The sequence below is a fragment of the Trichosurus vulpecula genome, chromosome 8 (genome assembly GCF_011100635.1).
Source record: "Trichosurus vulpecula isolate mTriVul1 chromosome 8, mTriVul1.pri, whole genome shotgun sequence".
Lineage (NCBI taxonomy): Eukaryota > Metazoa > Chordata > Mammalia > Diprotodontia > Phalangeridae > Trichosurus > Trichosurus vulpecula.
Genome location: NC_050580.1, coordinates 70,796,256 through 70,813,513, shown reverse-complemented (window position 1 = coordinate 70,813,513; position 17,258 = coordinate 70,796,256). Strand labels below are relative to the sequence as shown.

The 17,258-nt window shown below is 41.0% G+C and overlaps 1 protein-coding gene across 1 annotated transcript in view; it reads right to left on the bottom strand.

The window, feature by feature from the left end:
• Positions 1 to 130: 130 nt before the first annotated feature.
• MYO9A (myosin IXA) overlaps positions 131 to 17,258 on the bottom strand; it is a 272,260-nt gene continuing 255,132 nt past the window's right edge. Inside the window, exons 39-41 of the mRNA XM_036734161.1 lie at positions 4,226 to 4,428; positions 3,109 to 3,251; positions 131 to 1,737 (exon numbers count right to left, since the gene is read on the bottom strand). Of these exons, the coding sequence (XP_036590056.1) occupies positions 1,295 to 1,737; positions 3,109 to 3,251; positions 4,226 to 4,428 (789 nt within the window). The 3' untranslated portion in view covers positions 131 to 1,294. The remainder of the gene's footprint in view (positions 1,738 to 3,108; positions 3,252 to 4,225; positions 4,429 to 17,258) is intronic.

The window sequence follows — 17,258 nt, the reverse complement described above, 5'->3', positions numbered from 1 at the left end:
TAAGAGGTTAGAAACACACACACACACATATTTCTGTATGTATGTATGCATATATATACATATATATTTACAGTAAACTTCAGCAACCAGAATATTAATAAAAATAGCTTCAAGTAGTCCTTTTTTTTTTCATTTGTTTAATACTGATGGTCTGAGGAAAAAGAGAAAAGTTAGTTGGGTCACATTTTAAAAATAGTATTTTCCTTTTGGCAGCTTTTTGTAACATTTATTCATGCACTATTGCATATGAATGTTTTGGAAGATATAATTAAACAGTCACGCTGTTTGTGGTGGGGGTGAGACTTTCCTGATGATTTTCCAGCAGAGTGTGTTTGTTAATATGTTGTCTCTTGTCTGATGATCACTGGATAGGGAGCAACACAGAGGGATTATGATGCAGCTTTAAAGTCTGAGGATCACAGATCTAATAAAACATTGAAAAAATTTAGAGGAACCTGGTTCTGTGCACCCAGGGAACATGGGAGTTGTATGGCTATTGAAAACTCGGCACACTTGTGTATTTGGCGCAAACCAACCAGGAGTCAAACTGGCACTGGTTATTCTGATATCTTAACGAAATAAAATAAAATTAATTTCTTCTTTCATTGCATAACCTATAGTGTGTGAGACATGCTCTGATTGCTTAATGGAAACAGGGGCTTTTTAATTTTCACTTGACAACAATATGGAGTGCATTACAAATAGTGTGGAGTGAATGGCTCCATTTGTTTGTTATAGGTCCTCCAGAAAGTTTAAATCAGCTGCAGCTTCTAAGTACCCCCAAAATATCCAAAGTCTACAGCCTTTGCCTTTAAGGTCAAAAAGAGTGGACCTAATCATTACAGGTCAACAATCTGTTGGTCCAACAGGCCCACAACACCACACTGCCTTCCTTTGCGATCTCTGCCTCCCACGCCAACTCAGACAGTGGTAGGTTATTGGAAAGTGGAGAAGAGGCAAGGGCAAAGCACCGCAGAGGTAACTGGCCAAGCTTTCTGCAGTTATTTGGACCTAAGTTCAAAGAATAAATCCTGGCAGGTCCTGGGTTCTTCCCAAATTAAGGACAGCTAAGGCCACAGCTAAAACTCTTCCCCACAGGTTTCTGCTAAGCCTGTCTGGCTCCCCCTTTCCACTCCCCCAATGGGAGGCTGGGTATCCAAGCCAGCAGCGACTGCTCATGCTCACAGATGAGGCAGGATAGTTGCTGATGATGATGATGCCTGTGATGGACGGCTATGGGTGAGCTAGATGCTGCCACCACTCTGCGGTGATGAGGGGACATGTACCTGCCACATCAGACCATGTACTCGTTGTTCCCATAAACAATCTGTTGCTGGGGAGTGCCACAGTCAGGGTCCACATTTCTCTTGTGACTTGCCCCTAACGTCCCCTCAGGGAGGTCTTTGGTTTTCTGGGGTGAGTTTTTCACATTCTTGAGTTTTTGTTTGCCCTTTGCAGAGCTGAATGTGCCTCGGCTAATGAACTGAGGCCTGTCCTCCAGGGTCCTGGCCTGGCACAGGGTCTCACCAACTGAAGCAGCTCGGTAGAAGGGGGATCTGGAATGCATGTGAAACCGCCTTCTGGTCCCGTGAGAAGAGGCCATGGTGTACGAAGATAGTGAAGAGACAGCGGAATCCACTGAATCTAGAGATTCTTCTTGTTTTTTCAGTTGCCTTCGCAGCTTAGTTGATGATTCGGTCTTGGAGGATTTCAGCGTGCTAACTGCTAAACTTCTCTCTAAGGCAAAAAGAAAAAGACAAAAAAAGTCAAATAGTGCTCTCTTTAATGCTAATTTATCAGTGTCCTGAACAGACTTTAATGCACATACTAAAGGTCAGGTTGGGCAGATTTACCTGATACACAGGCAGAATCAACCAGGGGAGGCCATTCATTTCCTGACTCCTTGGGTTTCTACCCCAGGAGTATGTGGATATGCTGCTGAGAAGGAATTTCTCTTTTCTCCTTTGGCAGTCAGTGAACCCCCTACGGTGTCTTCCCTTTCACCATAGGAACACTTAATTTCCCCCTTAGATATTCTAGATCAGGAGTGATTAACCTGGTGACCAGGAACTTGTTTTTTAAAAAAATATTTTGATAGCTATATTTCAATATAATTGGTTTCTTTGGCATTTGGATATATTTTATTTTATGCATTTAAAAACACCATCCAGAGAAGGACTTCATAGGTTTCATCAGACACTACCCTAGGGAGCCATGACATACAACAAAGATGGAGTCCCTGCTTTATAAGGTGAGACAGAGACCAAAATGCAGTATTCGTTGCTCTTTTAGCTTTAGACCATGGCAAAGAGAAATCGTTTTCCCTTTAGGACTTGCCCCACAGAAGGTTTAATAGAAGAAATCACAATTTGAAATCTTTAGCACCAAAGAACAGCAGAGAGCTCGTTTTTGCATAAAGGGGCTGAAAACCAGTTGCCCACCAGGGATGCTCTTTCTTCCAATGGCTGCTCACAGTCCAGCTGGGCTGGCCTGGAAGTGGAAAGTGGACTTCACTTCACCACCTCCTCCTCTAGACCTCCAATCCAGCTGGGCTGTTTGTTTGCTTACATTACCATATGACAGGGGAGACATTTTGGTAATGTGGAACACCACGAGTTACCCTCAGCTTTGTCACTGCAGTTGTTGGGGTCCTCAAGGCTTTAATACTGCTCTGCATCTGTGCTCTTTTGATTCTCAAAACCAGTCGTATGACCTACTGATGGCCTTGCCATCCCCTCGGCTCCTGCATCCTCTCCCTTCCCCCGAGGCAGAGCTTTCTTTTATATGTTGTTGCTCCCAATTAGAGTGTGAGTTCTTAAGAGCAGGAATTTTGCAATTTGTATCTCCAGCACCTAGCACTTGGCAAACAGTAAATGCTTAACAAATGCTTCTATAAAATCCATTTGTTCATTCCTAAGTCACTGCCCATGAGCACTGCAGGTCCTAAGTCTGAGAGGTCATTTCAAATTGGGAAGGATGAGACAGCTGGCAGTCTAAGTACCACAGCTGAAAGGAGAAGTTGCGGCCTTATCTCACACGATGGGAATCCCTGTCTCTTCAGGGATCAAATATATAGGAAAAAATACACGATCCAACTACCTCATTTACCTGATTTATCAGAGAAAGCTCCTTCAGAGTCAAAGTTCAAATTCTCTGAGCTATCAGCAGTCCCAATAGAGGCTTCAGATTCAAGTGTTTCGTCATCTGAAGCCCGGGGCTCCAAGGCAAGCATCTCAAATGTTAGTTCTTCCCTGCAAAATCCAATCAGGAAGACTATTAGCATCCAGGCTGAAGGAAGCTCTAGGAAAAGAGGCCTGGGAGAAGGGAATACAAGTGACGATCCTATGCCATTCACAACAGTTCAGACAATGAAAAAGACTATTACCCTGAAGCAAAACAATAAATAAATAAATGAATAAATAGATAAGGGTGGAATAAGCAGGGAGTGGTTTTTTTTCCTACCCCTCCCCCCATTCATTCTTCTCCAGCTAGGGGCTTGTTAACAGTTAGCAGCCTGTCTTTCTCCCTGATCAGCCTCTTGTTGCTCACAGGACATTTGTTAATGAGAAGGTCCAGATTTTAGAGGAGTCTCATCTCTATTCTTCTTCTGAGTTTAAGCCCTGATAATAGGTTCACAAGCTTGCTGTTCTCTCCTCAGACTTGCTGAATGTTTTGTTCATGTTTAATTGAAAGCCAGCTGAGCAAGGGTAGAGGCCAGAAGAGGTGTAAGGAAAACAGTATTAAGTATTAAGATTTCAGTCCTAGTCCTATTTCTGCCACTGACAGCTATGACTGGGCAAGTCAGCTTCCTTGGGCCTGTTTCTTTATCTGTAAAGTTAAGAAATTATTCTAAATAATCTCCAAGGTCTTTTTCAGCTCTCAAAAAGTTCTATGGGTCTGATTCCCATGTAGCCAAGTTAATTTTACTTTGTTTTCATTTTACAAATGGAACCCTGACAACCAAATAATCAGGCAAGACAATTATCTCACCAATGAACATCAATGGAACAACTCTAAACACATGGCTCAGAGAAATTAAATGACTTGAATGATATTAGAAGAATCAGGACCAGAGCTCAGATCTCCCGACTCCCATTCCAGAGCTCAGATCTCCCGACTCCCATTCTAGGGTTGATTCTACTACACACCACACCATGTAGCACTTGTCTTCATAGAAGGATGACATAAAAACAATGTTCTTCCCCCTTCCCCTCTGGAAACTCACTTTTCTTTCTGCAAATTCTCAATCTGCTCAGTCAACACTCTCTCTTCCTGCTGCATGGCTGCCTGCTGTTGCTCTGTGACCTCCATCTCTATTGCCTCCTCATTAGTCACAGTTTCTTCTGGGACTTCAGACATGGAGGGCAGTCGGACTGCAACAGGAGATGATGGACTTGGGTAGTTTCCCTTACGAATACGCCCTTTACCCTGCAGAGAAACACCCATATAAAAAGCTTCATGTCTTCCTATTCTTTGGTCAGAGAGATTAGGACAATGAGCATGCTTTCAGTCCACTGGATGAGTAGAGATAATAAATGCACACAAATCATCATTGGTAGGGGCCTAAGAAAGACAACATCCACTAAACACAAACATATTGACATTTTATTGCAAGAAACCATGAAAATAACCCTGTAAGAAACCTGAGGGGTGGAGGGATACTACACACAGGTAGATTTTAAAAATTCTTTCCTTTAATTATATAAATACCCATATGCCACACATGAAATTTATCACAGTGTACCCACAAAGCATAACCCAGCAGGGTTTTAGGGCACAATATATCATGGGTATAAAGGTGTTTAGCTTCCCAGTAAAATCCTATCTACATCAAGAAAACTGCTCCCTTAGAAAGTGGTTGCCTTTTTGTATGATTTATGAAAACACACTGGAGGGGAATCATAGAGAAGAGAGCATAACCAGGACACCTATAAGCTTCTTACACTCACTTTGAACTTGCCTTGGCTGACAAAGGAATAGTCTTGACTCTGTTTTGATGCACACATATACTCACAATGGTGAAATGCAACAGGATGGTGGCTGTTTTTGTTAGGGAAATGGAGGAAGGCAGATTCATCTTAGAAGTAGATGTTATCTTCATTTCCCTTCACTGCCTTCCCTACCCTTGTTTGAGTTTGCAGTGGGGAATGAGAGCACAGGAAGTGATTTTGTTTGTCAAGGGTTTTGTTTGTCTCAGTTCACTTCAATGCAGATGAATAGAAACAAAAGAAGAAATTACATGAAGACTTCTACTTCTGGTTTTCTGTGTGACCAAGAAGTTAGGAATTTTTTAGACAAGAACTAGAAATAGCAGCAAAAGTGTTTATTATATGAAGGGCACTATGCTAAATGTGGGGATACAAAAATGAAAAACAAAAGCCCCGTCCTCGGGTGAACAGGATAAAGCGTAAGAATGATACAATACAGAACATGTTAAGGGCAAATAATTGGTCTAGCCAAAGTGATAAAAGAAACATCAGGAAGGAAAGATCACTTTCATAACAAAATATGTGGGTGTAACACTTTGAGAGCTTAAAGAGAGAATCAAGCTGAATCCCTATCAAAAGAAATCAGGAAATGAAGTAAGGCGATCTGATTAGCTGTTAGAATTATGTAAAAACATGGTGATAAACTACCTTGCAACCCAGCTAGAATCAAGTTATTAAACCCTGGGCTGACTTTTGAGTCCTTCTGGATCCCTAAAACCACCACCAAAGAGCACAAGGCTAGCAACAGGCACACAGTTAGATGATGAGAAAGCCTCTAAGCCACATAAGAGACTACTCTGTCACTAAGCCTTCAAGTGTTTGGCTTACAACACAGTAAGGCCTTGTATTTGCAAAGAGCCACCTAACAGGACTAATAGAAAAAGGTTAAAGTAGTTTTTAGGTCTGGATTCTCAGACCAACCTTGAACAGGCTTCACAGCATCATTTTCCATGGGGAGGGGGCTCTGGAAAGGACTGGAGAGCAGTTCCAATTTACCAGAGCCTTGTTCTTACGTTCTCTTAAACTCAGGGATCCAAACAGATTTGTTTCCCTGAAATAAGTATTTCACTAGAATGTATGGGTTTTCAAGGGGAAGTGTATTCTGCAATCAGTGCAAAGCTGAGTAGCTGATTCAGTTCTTAAAAAGTTAGACTTTGTTACTTTAGCACACAGATTCCATCGACTTGGCTTAAGAATACCTCTGTAATAAAAGCACTACAATTGTTGGTGTCCCCTCAAAGTCCTTAGAACCATGTACTAGTCATTCTTTGATCCAACAAATATTTACTGAGCTTCCCCTCTGAGGTTACCTTCCATCTGGTCTGTATGTTTGCTGTGTATATCTCTTTATAGTCAGGTAGTTTTATGTGTACATGTTGTCTCTACCAATAGAATATAAGTTTCACGAAGGCAGGGACTTTTTGGCTTTGCCTTAGTATCCTTGCTGCTTGGCAGAACACTTGGCACATAGTAGGTGCTTAATAAATGCTGGCTAACTGATTAGTCTGTGTCAGATGCCTGGGACAGAAAGACAAAACAGTCTCTGACTTCAAAGAGCAAGTCCACAGCTAAGCAGACATAACCAGGTGCCAAGAGATTTCAAGGCCCTAGCTTCAGCTGGTGGGGTTAGTTAGCTAGAAAAAAATTCTTATCTGTGACCAGGAAGTTTCTTCATCCCCTCAAATGAGGGGGAGGAGAGACTCGGACAGGATTATCCAAAAGTGAAATCCCATGGTGACTGCCTTTACTGCAGCAGGGCTGTGACAGCGACATCAAGGTCACTGGAGATTATCTTCTGTATGCTCAATCATCTATCCCTGATTTGTTTTTCTTTGAGCAAAAAATATCGATATTATCTCAGTCTGTAATACAATATACAAAAAGCCTAAAAAAATACATGAACAACCTGTGAGGCTTATTTGGTGTCTATTAGGCCAGCCAACACTCAGTAAGCCCAGTGCCAGGCTTTGGGATCAACAGCACGATGTAGTCTTTGCCTTCACAAGTATAGGCGATGGACACTACACCAATACAGATCAAGATGACGTAAGAAAAATAGAAAGATCCAGGAGGAATGGTGTTATTGATACAGGGATCAGAGAAAACTTCAAGGAAGAGGTGGAATATAAATTGGACTTTAAAGGATGGGGAGGGATTCAAAAGATGGAGAGGAGGGAGGAAAAACCTTTTGCTTTAAGATGGATCCAGCAGCACTTGGGCCACAGAAAAACACAGCAACGGTAACTCACAATAGTGCGTCACCTCAAAGATCTTCAGATTGATTATCAGACACTGACCCATTTCTCTCTTATAAAGCCAGTCAGGGGAGCACAAACTGGCAGCAGGATAAGCAGAAAACTGTAGAACCAATGGAGACAGATTATTACTTACTATCTGGCTCTATCCTAGACCTTAACAGCTAAATGAAGGAAGATATCTTTAGCTTCAGGAAGATTTTATTCAAATCCTTTTAAGTAGAAAATTAATAACTTACCTCATTTTTTCCTTCTTAAATGTATATATCTCCTATATATCTCCTCTTTTCTCTAAGAGTTTCACTTTAGAGTGAAAGGGATCAGGTGCCAAGACGGTTTATAAATAGGTTGCTGAAATGTTCTTAGTGGCTTTTATTTGAGCCTGGCTTCCAGCCATGTACTCAATCTCTGAATGGTGACAATTTGACCAGTTGGGGATAAATTTTTTAAAAATTCAACTTACAAACTGGAGCTCAGAAAATGTTTATATTTAAAAAGGAAGAGGGAATTTCTTTTTTATTTTCAGAGCAAGAATATCTATTCTAAGGTGGTGTTTCTGCAGGTCTATTGCCTTTCAGAGAAAGTAGCCCTTTCCCTAATATCTCAGTATTCCTGAAGAGATCTGAAGGTTCTAAGTGTTGGTAGGAAGGACAGCTTAACCACTTTTCCTGTTTACAGTCTCTTAAAAATAATACTTTTAAAATAATATTTCAACTCATCTTTGATTTCATTGATGTGGATGCTTTTCTCCAATTGATGCTGATAGCAACTCATTTATACTTTCTCATTGTGTGACACTCTTGTCCATGTCCTTCTGCAGATCTTCCAAAGCAGGGCCACCACACATCCTCTAGCTCTCTTAATTTGCACAGGAAGCATTACAAAAGCTGCCCCGTTATTATCCCTTCATGTCTCTCACTCTCCAGCTCATTCACTTAAATAAGATCATCTATCTCTATGTTATCCTTCATACTATCTTGTGCTTGCTGTTTGCTGACAATTGCTGCTACCACCTATTTACACCCCACGTATGCCTCTGGACGGCCACAATGTGGATTCTTTAGAAACTGATGGTCTAAGATCCATAGCTCTAGAGAATTTTGGAGTCAATATTGGGGTTTTCAGATGGGATTTTGTTTTGGGGAGAAGCTTGGCAGAGAGAGAGAGAGAGAGAGAGAGAGAGAGAGAGAGAGAGAGAGAGAGAGAGAGAGATAGAGAGAGAGAGACAGTGTGTGTGTTTAACTTTAGGAGGTAGGGAATAGTGTAGAAATACAGGGTATCCAAGGAGAGACCAAGGAGGGCCAATCACCCTACCCAAAACTGAAGCAGAGCCTATCCCAGGCACAAAGCCCCACTTCAGGAACTAAAGCTTGAGTGATTAGTAAGCCAAAGAAAATTCCCATTACCATGAAAAATTAATATAGATCCAGAAATTCCCTCAAATCCAACCTAGGAGAAAGCAAATCCAAAACTGCAAGCAGAGACTTAAAGGGAAAAAAAAATAGATCTCCTACAAGGACCACATCAATCCCTAGAAGAAATGAAGCAAAAGATGAAAAATGAAATGAAAGTTCTGGAAGAAAGAACTAAAAGCTTAGAACAGAAAGTGGTGTATACATTTTCTAAAAACTAGAACAGCTCAAACAGAAATCAATGATTCTTTGAGACCATGAGAAATATTAGACTACCATTGCCAGAGGCCCACTCTGCCTTTGAGATATAGCTCAGGCAGCATTTATGCATGCAGCCTTTCCTGAACTCCCAACTGAGTTGGGAGATGGACTATTGCGTGAGGAATGGAGAAAAGGCCAACGTGGCTACATCACAGTGTGCGAAGGGGGGTAATGTCCAATAAGCCTGGGAAGGTTGTTTGGGGCTAGGCTTTAAAAGCTAAACAGAGGAATTATATTATTCTAGGAGGAAGGAAAACAGTAGAGTTGGGTGAATAAAGTCACATGGTCAGATCTATGCTTAAGGAAGATTACTTTGAAAGCAGTCTGTTGGGTGAGAGATAGGCAGACCAATTAGGAAGCCGTTGCAATAATTTAAGGAAGAAGTGATAAGGGCTTGAATTGGGAGGCAGCTCTGTGAATAGAGAGAAGGAGTTAGATGCAAGAGATGTTGTAAAGATAGAAATGGTAAGATATGGCAAATGAGTAACAGCTGGATGGACTGAAGGAGAGTGAGAAGTCCAGCATAACAGTGAGATGATGAACCTGAGACACTGGAAGAACACTAGAGCCTTCAATACAAATAGGGAAGCTTGAAGAAGGGAGAGTTTAGAGCAGGCCTGCACAACCTGTAGCCCACAGGCATCCCAAAGAATTTTGGGTGGCTTTCAAAAAACATAGAGCATGTTTTCCTCTACATTTTTCGTGGGCTGCCTGAAATCTTTTGATGGACTGCAAGCAGCTTGTGGGCCACACTTTGTGCAGGCCTGGTTTAGGGGGAAAGAAATGGTTTAGTTTAGGATATGCTTAGTTTAAGATTATCTCTAGCATATCCAGTTTCAAATGTGCAATAGGCATTTGGTGTGGTGGGACTGAAGCTTTGGGAAGACCATGACAGGATGTATAAATCTGGGAGGTCATCTACATAGACATAATTAAACTCATGGGAGGTAACTGTGTTACCAAGAAAGAGAAGAGAGGGAGAAAAGAATCTAGGACTAAAGGTGAACTAAGAAGGATCATCTAGACAAGCTGGAGGTGAATTAGGAGACAGCATGTCACAAAAACTCTGAGAAGAAAGATTATTCAGAGGAAGCAGAGTGGCCAGTACAGTCACATGCAGCAGACAAGTTGTGAAGGATCAGGACTAGAAAAAGACCATTAGACATGGCATTGGAAACGTTGGAAAGAATGGTGTCAGCTGAGTGATGAGGTAGGACGCCAGACTTCAAAGGAATGAGGAATGAGGGGAGAGGAGAGAAGAGGCCACGAGTGCAGGTAACTTTTTTCAACAAGTACTGCTAAGAAGAGAAAGAGAAGTGAAGGACTCAAAGTGTAGAATAGGATGGAGACTTTTGGATGGGGCCATTATGTAGATTTGCTTTGCTTGGTTATGCTCATTTGTTACAAGGTTTGTTTGTTTTTTTTTTCTTTTTTAATCTGGTGTGAGGTAGAGGGGGTGACAAAAGGGATTAAAGGGCCATTGAAGCATTTTTTAAAAAAGGTACAAAAGAGAAAAGAAGGAAATTCAGGAGGAAGCAAAGACAAGCAGGACAGTTTTCAAAGTAATGCATGGAATTTACACATACATGTACATATATACACATGTATTTTAAAAAGCAAGTGGTAGGAAATGGAAACTGGTGATTTCAAATATAATCCTTTTTGTGTTCTGACATAAATATACATATACACACACACACATGCTTATTTTTGGGGGTGTTTTAAGTTTGGAATAAAATTTTTTAAAAAAAATCTATGGGATTTTGCAAAAATTATATTCAAGGTAAAACTTTATAGTAGTGTATGCTTTTATCAAAAATATAAAGATATGTAATGTGCTGAGAATCTGTGTTTTTATTCCTGCAGCCACCCTTGTCTATAATTCATTCATGGCATATGTGCTTTGTGTACCTGTCTATCTTCTTGATTCCAAGCTCCTTAAAGGAAGGAAGAAACAACTGCCCTCAAGGGCAATCTGAGTTGAGTAGTTTCCCTTGTCTCTGGGACTACTATGACTTCCTCTCTTGCCTCCTATTTCACCAATGCCCTCTTAAAAGTTCAAACAACTTCCAGCCACCAGCATTTGAACCTCAGGGACGATGACCTCTCCAGTCAAAGTGCTTGCAGGAACAGAGAAGTGAGGTATGGCTGGATTAGAGGGAGCTCTAAGGTACAATGGTTTTAGGGATAGGTGGGTACTCATGGCGCTGGGGTGGGAGGGGCTGGAAAGGAGGCAGGAAAACCAGGCTTGTCACAGGAAGGGGAGATTGTGGCAAACTTCCTGGGCACCATGTAGTAAAGAAAGACTGAAATGTGGCAGGTGGAGAGGGGAGGCTTAAACAGTGTGGCCATCATTTGCCTGCTGCCCATACACATACTATCAAACCCCCCAGCTTCACTGTTGCCTTATGTGTACCACACTACACTGTTCTGGAAACTAGAACATTTTAATTTTTTCTCTTGTAGCCCTTTAGTTCCAACATTAACTCTTTGTAAGAAAAGGTAGGGCTGTGTGTGTGCGTGTGTGTGTGTGTGTGTCTGTGGAGGGAGGATATTATTTTCATTGTGTAAGAAAATAGCCACAGAGACGAGGAGTGACTTGCCAAAGACTAGATACAATTAAGGGGCAGTGCTGGCATCAGGCTCCTGGGCCACTATTCTTCCCCCTATACCACGATGTCTTATAAATTTGGCATTTAAATACAGAAGCTTCTTAATTAATGTGCCCTTTTAAATTCAAGGAATTTTAAGTCAACAAACATTTTGTTAAGTGCCTAATATTTTACAAGGCACCAGGTGTGTGTGTGTGTGTGTGTGCGCGTGTGCGTGTGCGTGTGTGTGTTTCGTTATAAAGATAAATAAGACGTAGTCTTATTTATAAGCATATACATCTTCAAGGAAGGACAGGATCTAGTTTGGGTGAGAAGACAGGCACACCCAAAACCATGACAAAAATGTAATGCCTAGACAAAGTACTACAAATAAGGTTTTATGAGAGATCTGAGCAAGGGGTACTGGCTGAGGGTGGGAGAATAAAAGCAGGCTTCATTAAAGAAATAGCAATAATCTCAAACGATAGAAACAGGAGACAAAGATGGACTGAATCCCAGCGCTGGTGATATGGTGAACAGAGGAAGAAGCAAATAGGTAAATTTGAGGAATGGAAAGTAGTCATGTTTAGTTGAAGTCCAGACTATCTAAAGGGGTGGGCTGGGGCCAGGTTGCAGAAGGTCTTGAATGCCAAGGTAAGGAGTTCTATAGATGACAGGGAGTCATTGAGGATGTTTCAACTGAATGACATAATTCATCTGTGAATTAAGAAAATTATCTGTGTGAAAGATGAAAGTGTAATGCAGAGAGGAGGAGGGCCTGAACTGGGATGGTAACAGTAGAAACAGAAATGAGGGGAGGAATATGAAAGCCATTGGAGAGAGAATAGTTCATGAGATTGCAGATAGCACAGAGAAAGGGAAAAGTCAAAGATGATGATAAGGTTTCCATTCTTAGCAAAGAGAAGACTAGTGGTTTCATTAATAGAAATAGGGAAGTTAGGAGGAAAGAGAGGCTTAAGGGAAAGATAATGAGTTAGTCTGGGAATGAAGTAACTTCATGAATGATACTATAGTGAAAAATAAGCATATAAATCTACATAAATCACAAGAATCAGACCTACTGTTTACAAGGTAAGTGGGTACTTTGGGTGCAAAACCCAAACCCTAACTTTCAACTCTGTTCCAGGGGATTTATAACCATAATTTTATTTCCCAGGTGTATATTAGTAACATAAGAGGTGATAAGTGAAACTTATGCTGCATCTTTTCTAGTGTTGGAGGGCTCCATTTACGGAGGTGGCACAATTTCTGCTAGACGAAGATTCTGATACTTTGCACGGGGTAAATGGAAATTAACTAGTACTAACCAGCTTGTTCTAACCAATCTGTGTCTCTCCACCCTGCTGCCCTTTTTATTCCACAGGGACATTATTTTGAAGAACTTGCTCCCTTTCCAGCTGCTGGTGACACTGATAAGCCTGAAAGGAAGAGAAATCCCCCAGGAAAAAAGAACAGGGGAAGCTTCTCCTCATTCAAGGTTGAAGAATGGTCACCTTTCTCATATTCTTTCACAAATGAGCATAAGCCTTTACTTTCAACTATAAGATTAGAGGGAGGATTTCTTCCCTTTCATCTCAGGTTGGTGAAATAAAAGACTGCTATCTCTAGACACCATCAAACAGCGTTCCTGAACTCTTCTCTGTTCCACCAATAATCAATCAACCAGCCAGTCAGCATTTGTAAGTGCCTACTGTGTGCCAGGCACTATGACAGATGTTAGGTTATAAGGACAAAAATCAAACAGTCCCAGTCTTGGAGAAGCTTATGTTCTACTGGGGAAGATAACATGTACTTTTAGAAGTAGATACAAGATATTTATAAAATAAATAAAAGGTAACATTTTTAGGGAAGGGGGAGGTACTAGCAGGTCGTAGGGAGTCAAGAAAGGCTTCATGTAGAAGGTAGTGTTTGAGCTAAGCTTTGAAAGGAATTAGGGAAGCAAAGGAGTGGTCTTGAGGAAGGAGTACATCCTAGTAACAGGGGCAGCCTATACAAAGGCATGGAGACAAGAGAAGGGAGAAGATGGGCATGAGGTTAGTGTGTTTGGACCTGAGGGCAGCTACTGACATTGTAGGCATAGATAAAACATATTATAGCGACAAACAAAAATTTTTTAAACTACTTAATTTCTCCCCTTTATTTGAAAGTGTATTACAGTGATTCAGTGTTTAATTTTCAAAATGAAATTACATCATTTCATATTGAAATTCAGAGTGTAGAATTATCCTTTATTTTAAAAATCAGTAGAATTAAATCTAGTCTATCTGATTTGTACAGTCGATTTTCTTTGAAAATTGAGGGTTCTTCAATTAACTATAGTCTCTTCTTCTATGCCACATTATATTATAAAAATATCAAGAAAGCTAATTAAGCTTAGTAGAAAATAGCTAAATTTGCTGAGATTAACATGTAATTTTTAAAAATCACTTTGGCCTAATCAACTCTGCCTGGCAAATCATACTTAATTATTTTAATGATTTGAAACTGTATCATTTAAATTAATGACTGACTCACTTTTTTCCCCATACAAAGTGGTTCCCAGGAAGGAAAAGTACTGAGTCAGTCCTTATCTACAGTATCCTTGTTGAGAAAATGGCTCAGCCTGTCATTCCGTGTCCTCTGCTGCCCACAGTTCTTCACAGACGCTGTGTTGTATTTGCAGGAAAACTGTAAGAATTCCTTTTCAGACCCAGTCAATGACCAACACTGGTAGCAGCCTATCTAACTCTCAACTGAGGTGTCGACAACAGAACAACACTGGAGCCGGGGAGTTTTTTGAGAAGAGTTCAGGAATTAAGAGACAAGGGAAAGAGGAAAAACCAGAAGGAAAAATGAGCAAGTAGAGATGGTATAGGTGAGGTCTCAATCTGCTTCCTAGAAACTGATGCATCTCCATTTTTCTTACCTTGCCCTTCCAATATAACCTTCCTTTCCCTTTCCATCTGCTACCTGTGGTCTTGTTCCTTCCATCACTAAATTGGGATCTGACACTTTGGGCCTCAAAAGCCCTGCATCTTGCTCAATTTTCTTCATTATAAAGCAAAGCCAGTAAATCTCAGTGAATCTATGGGGGAGGCAATGGGGTGGAGAATGGGAAAAGCCCTGCATGCGGAGATGTTAAGTGCTCCTGCACTTAACAACCTGTAGGATTTGGGGCAAATACCTCTCTTGGTTTCAGTTTTTTCATGTGTAAAAGGGTTAGGTTAGATGATTTTCCAAGGTCCTTTCTAGCACTAAATCTATGATCCTATGAAATAATCTATCTGGGAAAAGGCCTTAAAATTGTAGCTTACTTCGGTGACATCTTTTCCCCCAAAACTATCAGAATTTATCTTTTATCTTTATTTTAAAAAAATGACATGATAGTATGTAATTATGATCTGTAGGTATGGACAAAAGGTCAAAAGGGACCAATAAATCCTTTTTATTCTGTGAACGCATTAAGCTTTCTACCTTTTGATTGGCTCCTGTGGTGAATATCCAGAGAGTGAATTGCTGATTTAAGCTTCCACTTTGGGAGTTCTGGTCTTAAGCCATTGCTAAAATAAGGCGCTAAATAGGCAGAAGACTCTTTTATTGAAATAAGCCTCGTCTACTACATGGCATCTTTACTCTTTCCACTCCATTGTCTATCTACTTTCTCTGTAGAAATAGTCATGGGTCAGGGGGCACTAAAGTCCATCTACAGGACAAGGGATGAAGGACTAGAAAAATATGAATAAACTCTAATGTCCAAGCCCAGAGCCAGGCCATCCATTTGTTCATTCTGGTCTAACTTGTTGAGTGAAGCCTTTGTCATTCTAATTGTTAGCCTAGTTTTTAGGTACTTTTTAAGCTTTAATGAAAGGAAATTAGAGCCCTGTCCCCTAGTCTTGGAAGGCATTATCAAGAACCAAAGATCAAGGGCTCAGTCAATGTTTCCTATTGTGATAGGAAAGAAGTGGGTGGTAAGAGGAATGTGCAGCAAGTGATCCAATGGGAGCAATGCTAGATAAAAAGTTTATTTCTATCCTTTTACAATTTTCAACTTTTGGATTTAATATCCATCAATATCCCCATTTTGGGTTTTCTTGGCAAAGCTACTGGAGTGGCTGGCCATTTCCTTCTCTAACTCTTTTACAGACAAGGAACTGAGGCAGACAGTGTTAAGTGACTTGCCCAGGGTCACACAGCTAGCAAGTGTCTGAGGCCTGATTTGAACTCATGAAGATAAATTTTCCTGATTCCAAGCCCAGTGCTCTATCCACTGTGCCACCTAGTAGCTCTCCATCAAACAGACAAAATGTGTAGATGGATTTTATTCAATAACACCATATATAGGAGAGTAAAAAACCAAGAGAGAACCTAGAAAAAGATGGGCAGACAACACAGGAGGTGTGAAAAGGGAACAAGAATGGAAGTGTGTAAAAGGTAAGACTAAAGGAAAGGCAAAAGGTAAAGAGGAAAACAAGTTGATTTAGAGGCTACCTTCTTTTTCTGTAAGGCAAGGATGCAAAAAAATTCTGGCCACTTGAGAGTCTCTCAAACTAGGAACGTTTAAGTTATTTTGGAGAGTGGTCCATAGCCATGGTAGAGGAGCAGGGGAGTCTGACAGACTGTGAGGCTGGTCCAAGTGCTGGCTCCCATTCTTGCCTGTCAGAGCCCTATCCGTCCTTCCCAGGGTGAGGATGGGGGCTAAGGCTGAGGCCTAGGGCTGCACACGGTATGTGGACAATCGTGAATGATGACCAAGCAGCACAGCTCCTAGATGAGTGACATGCAAGGATGCGATGTAATGCAGCCGTGACATACTACAACATGTTTAATACATACCGGGATTGGATTGCGGGTTATGCTCATAAATCTAACTGCAATGAGTACAGGTTTCTGGATTAGAAAGGACATGAAAAGGAAAGCAGAAGGTTAGAGTACACATCATTCCCCCTCTCAGAGAATGTTTAGTCTTTGAATGTGATGGATCCATCATCTCTTTGCAGTACCAGCAACAAAGCACAGCTGGGCCAGATGGTCTGCAAAATGACTATTGCATTGGAAAGGTGTTTCCCCTTTATAATTGCCTTGTCCTAGCCAGGATGCTTAAAGCAGTGCTCTTGAAAGAAGAGCAGGTCTCAGAAATGGCTTCACTCTTTCAATGCAACTTTTGCTCAGTTTCCATGACATAAATTTGGATGGTGTCCTGGGATCAGCCAACCTTGCCTATTTTGCTGTCACAAGAAAGCACATGCAGATGTTTGTGCAGTCAACAAATATGTGTTGAGCACTCAGTGAGAGAAAATGGATCTAATCCAGTACCAACCCAAGCAATGACTGTGAAGCTGTGGAAGGAGTGATGCTCATTGCCTCCCGCCACTGAAGTGCAGTTAGAATGAGGGGTGATGGGGCACAAACTGGATTTACTTGTACTGACATCAAACAGTGACATCAACCTTGGCGTTGGCCTGATCATCACCACTAAGAGTTTATTTTGAAGCTGATTAGATATGATGAAAAATGGAAAGGTGGGTGGAAACCCCATGTCAAAGCTTCAATCTGAGGATGGGCAGTTAATTTTTTAGATTTTTAAGACTCTGGGATTTATTAGTGGGTAGGAATGAGATTTTTCTGTGCCTCACTGGAGTTCCTAGAGGCATGTATCTAACAAGAAGTAGCACAAAAAGAAAAAAATCAATCCTAGGATACATGATACTGTACTCAATGTGCTGAGGCATCAAAATTGCAAAAGAAACTTCT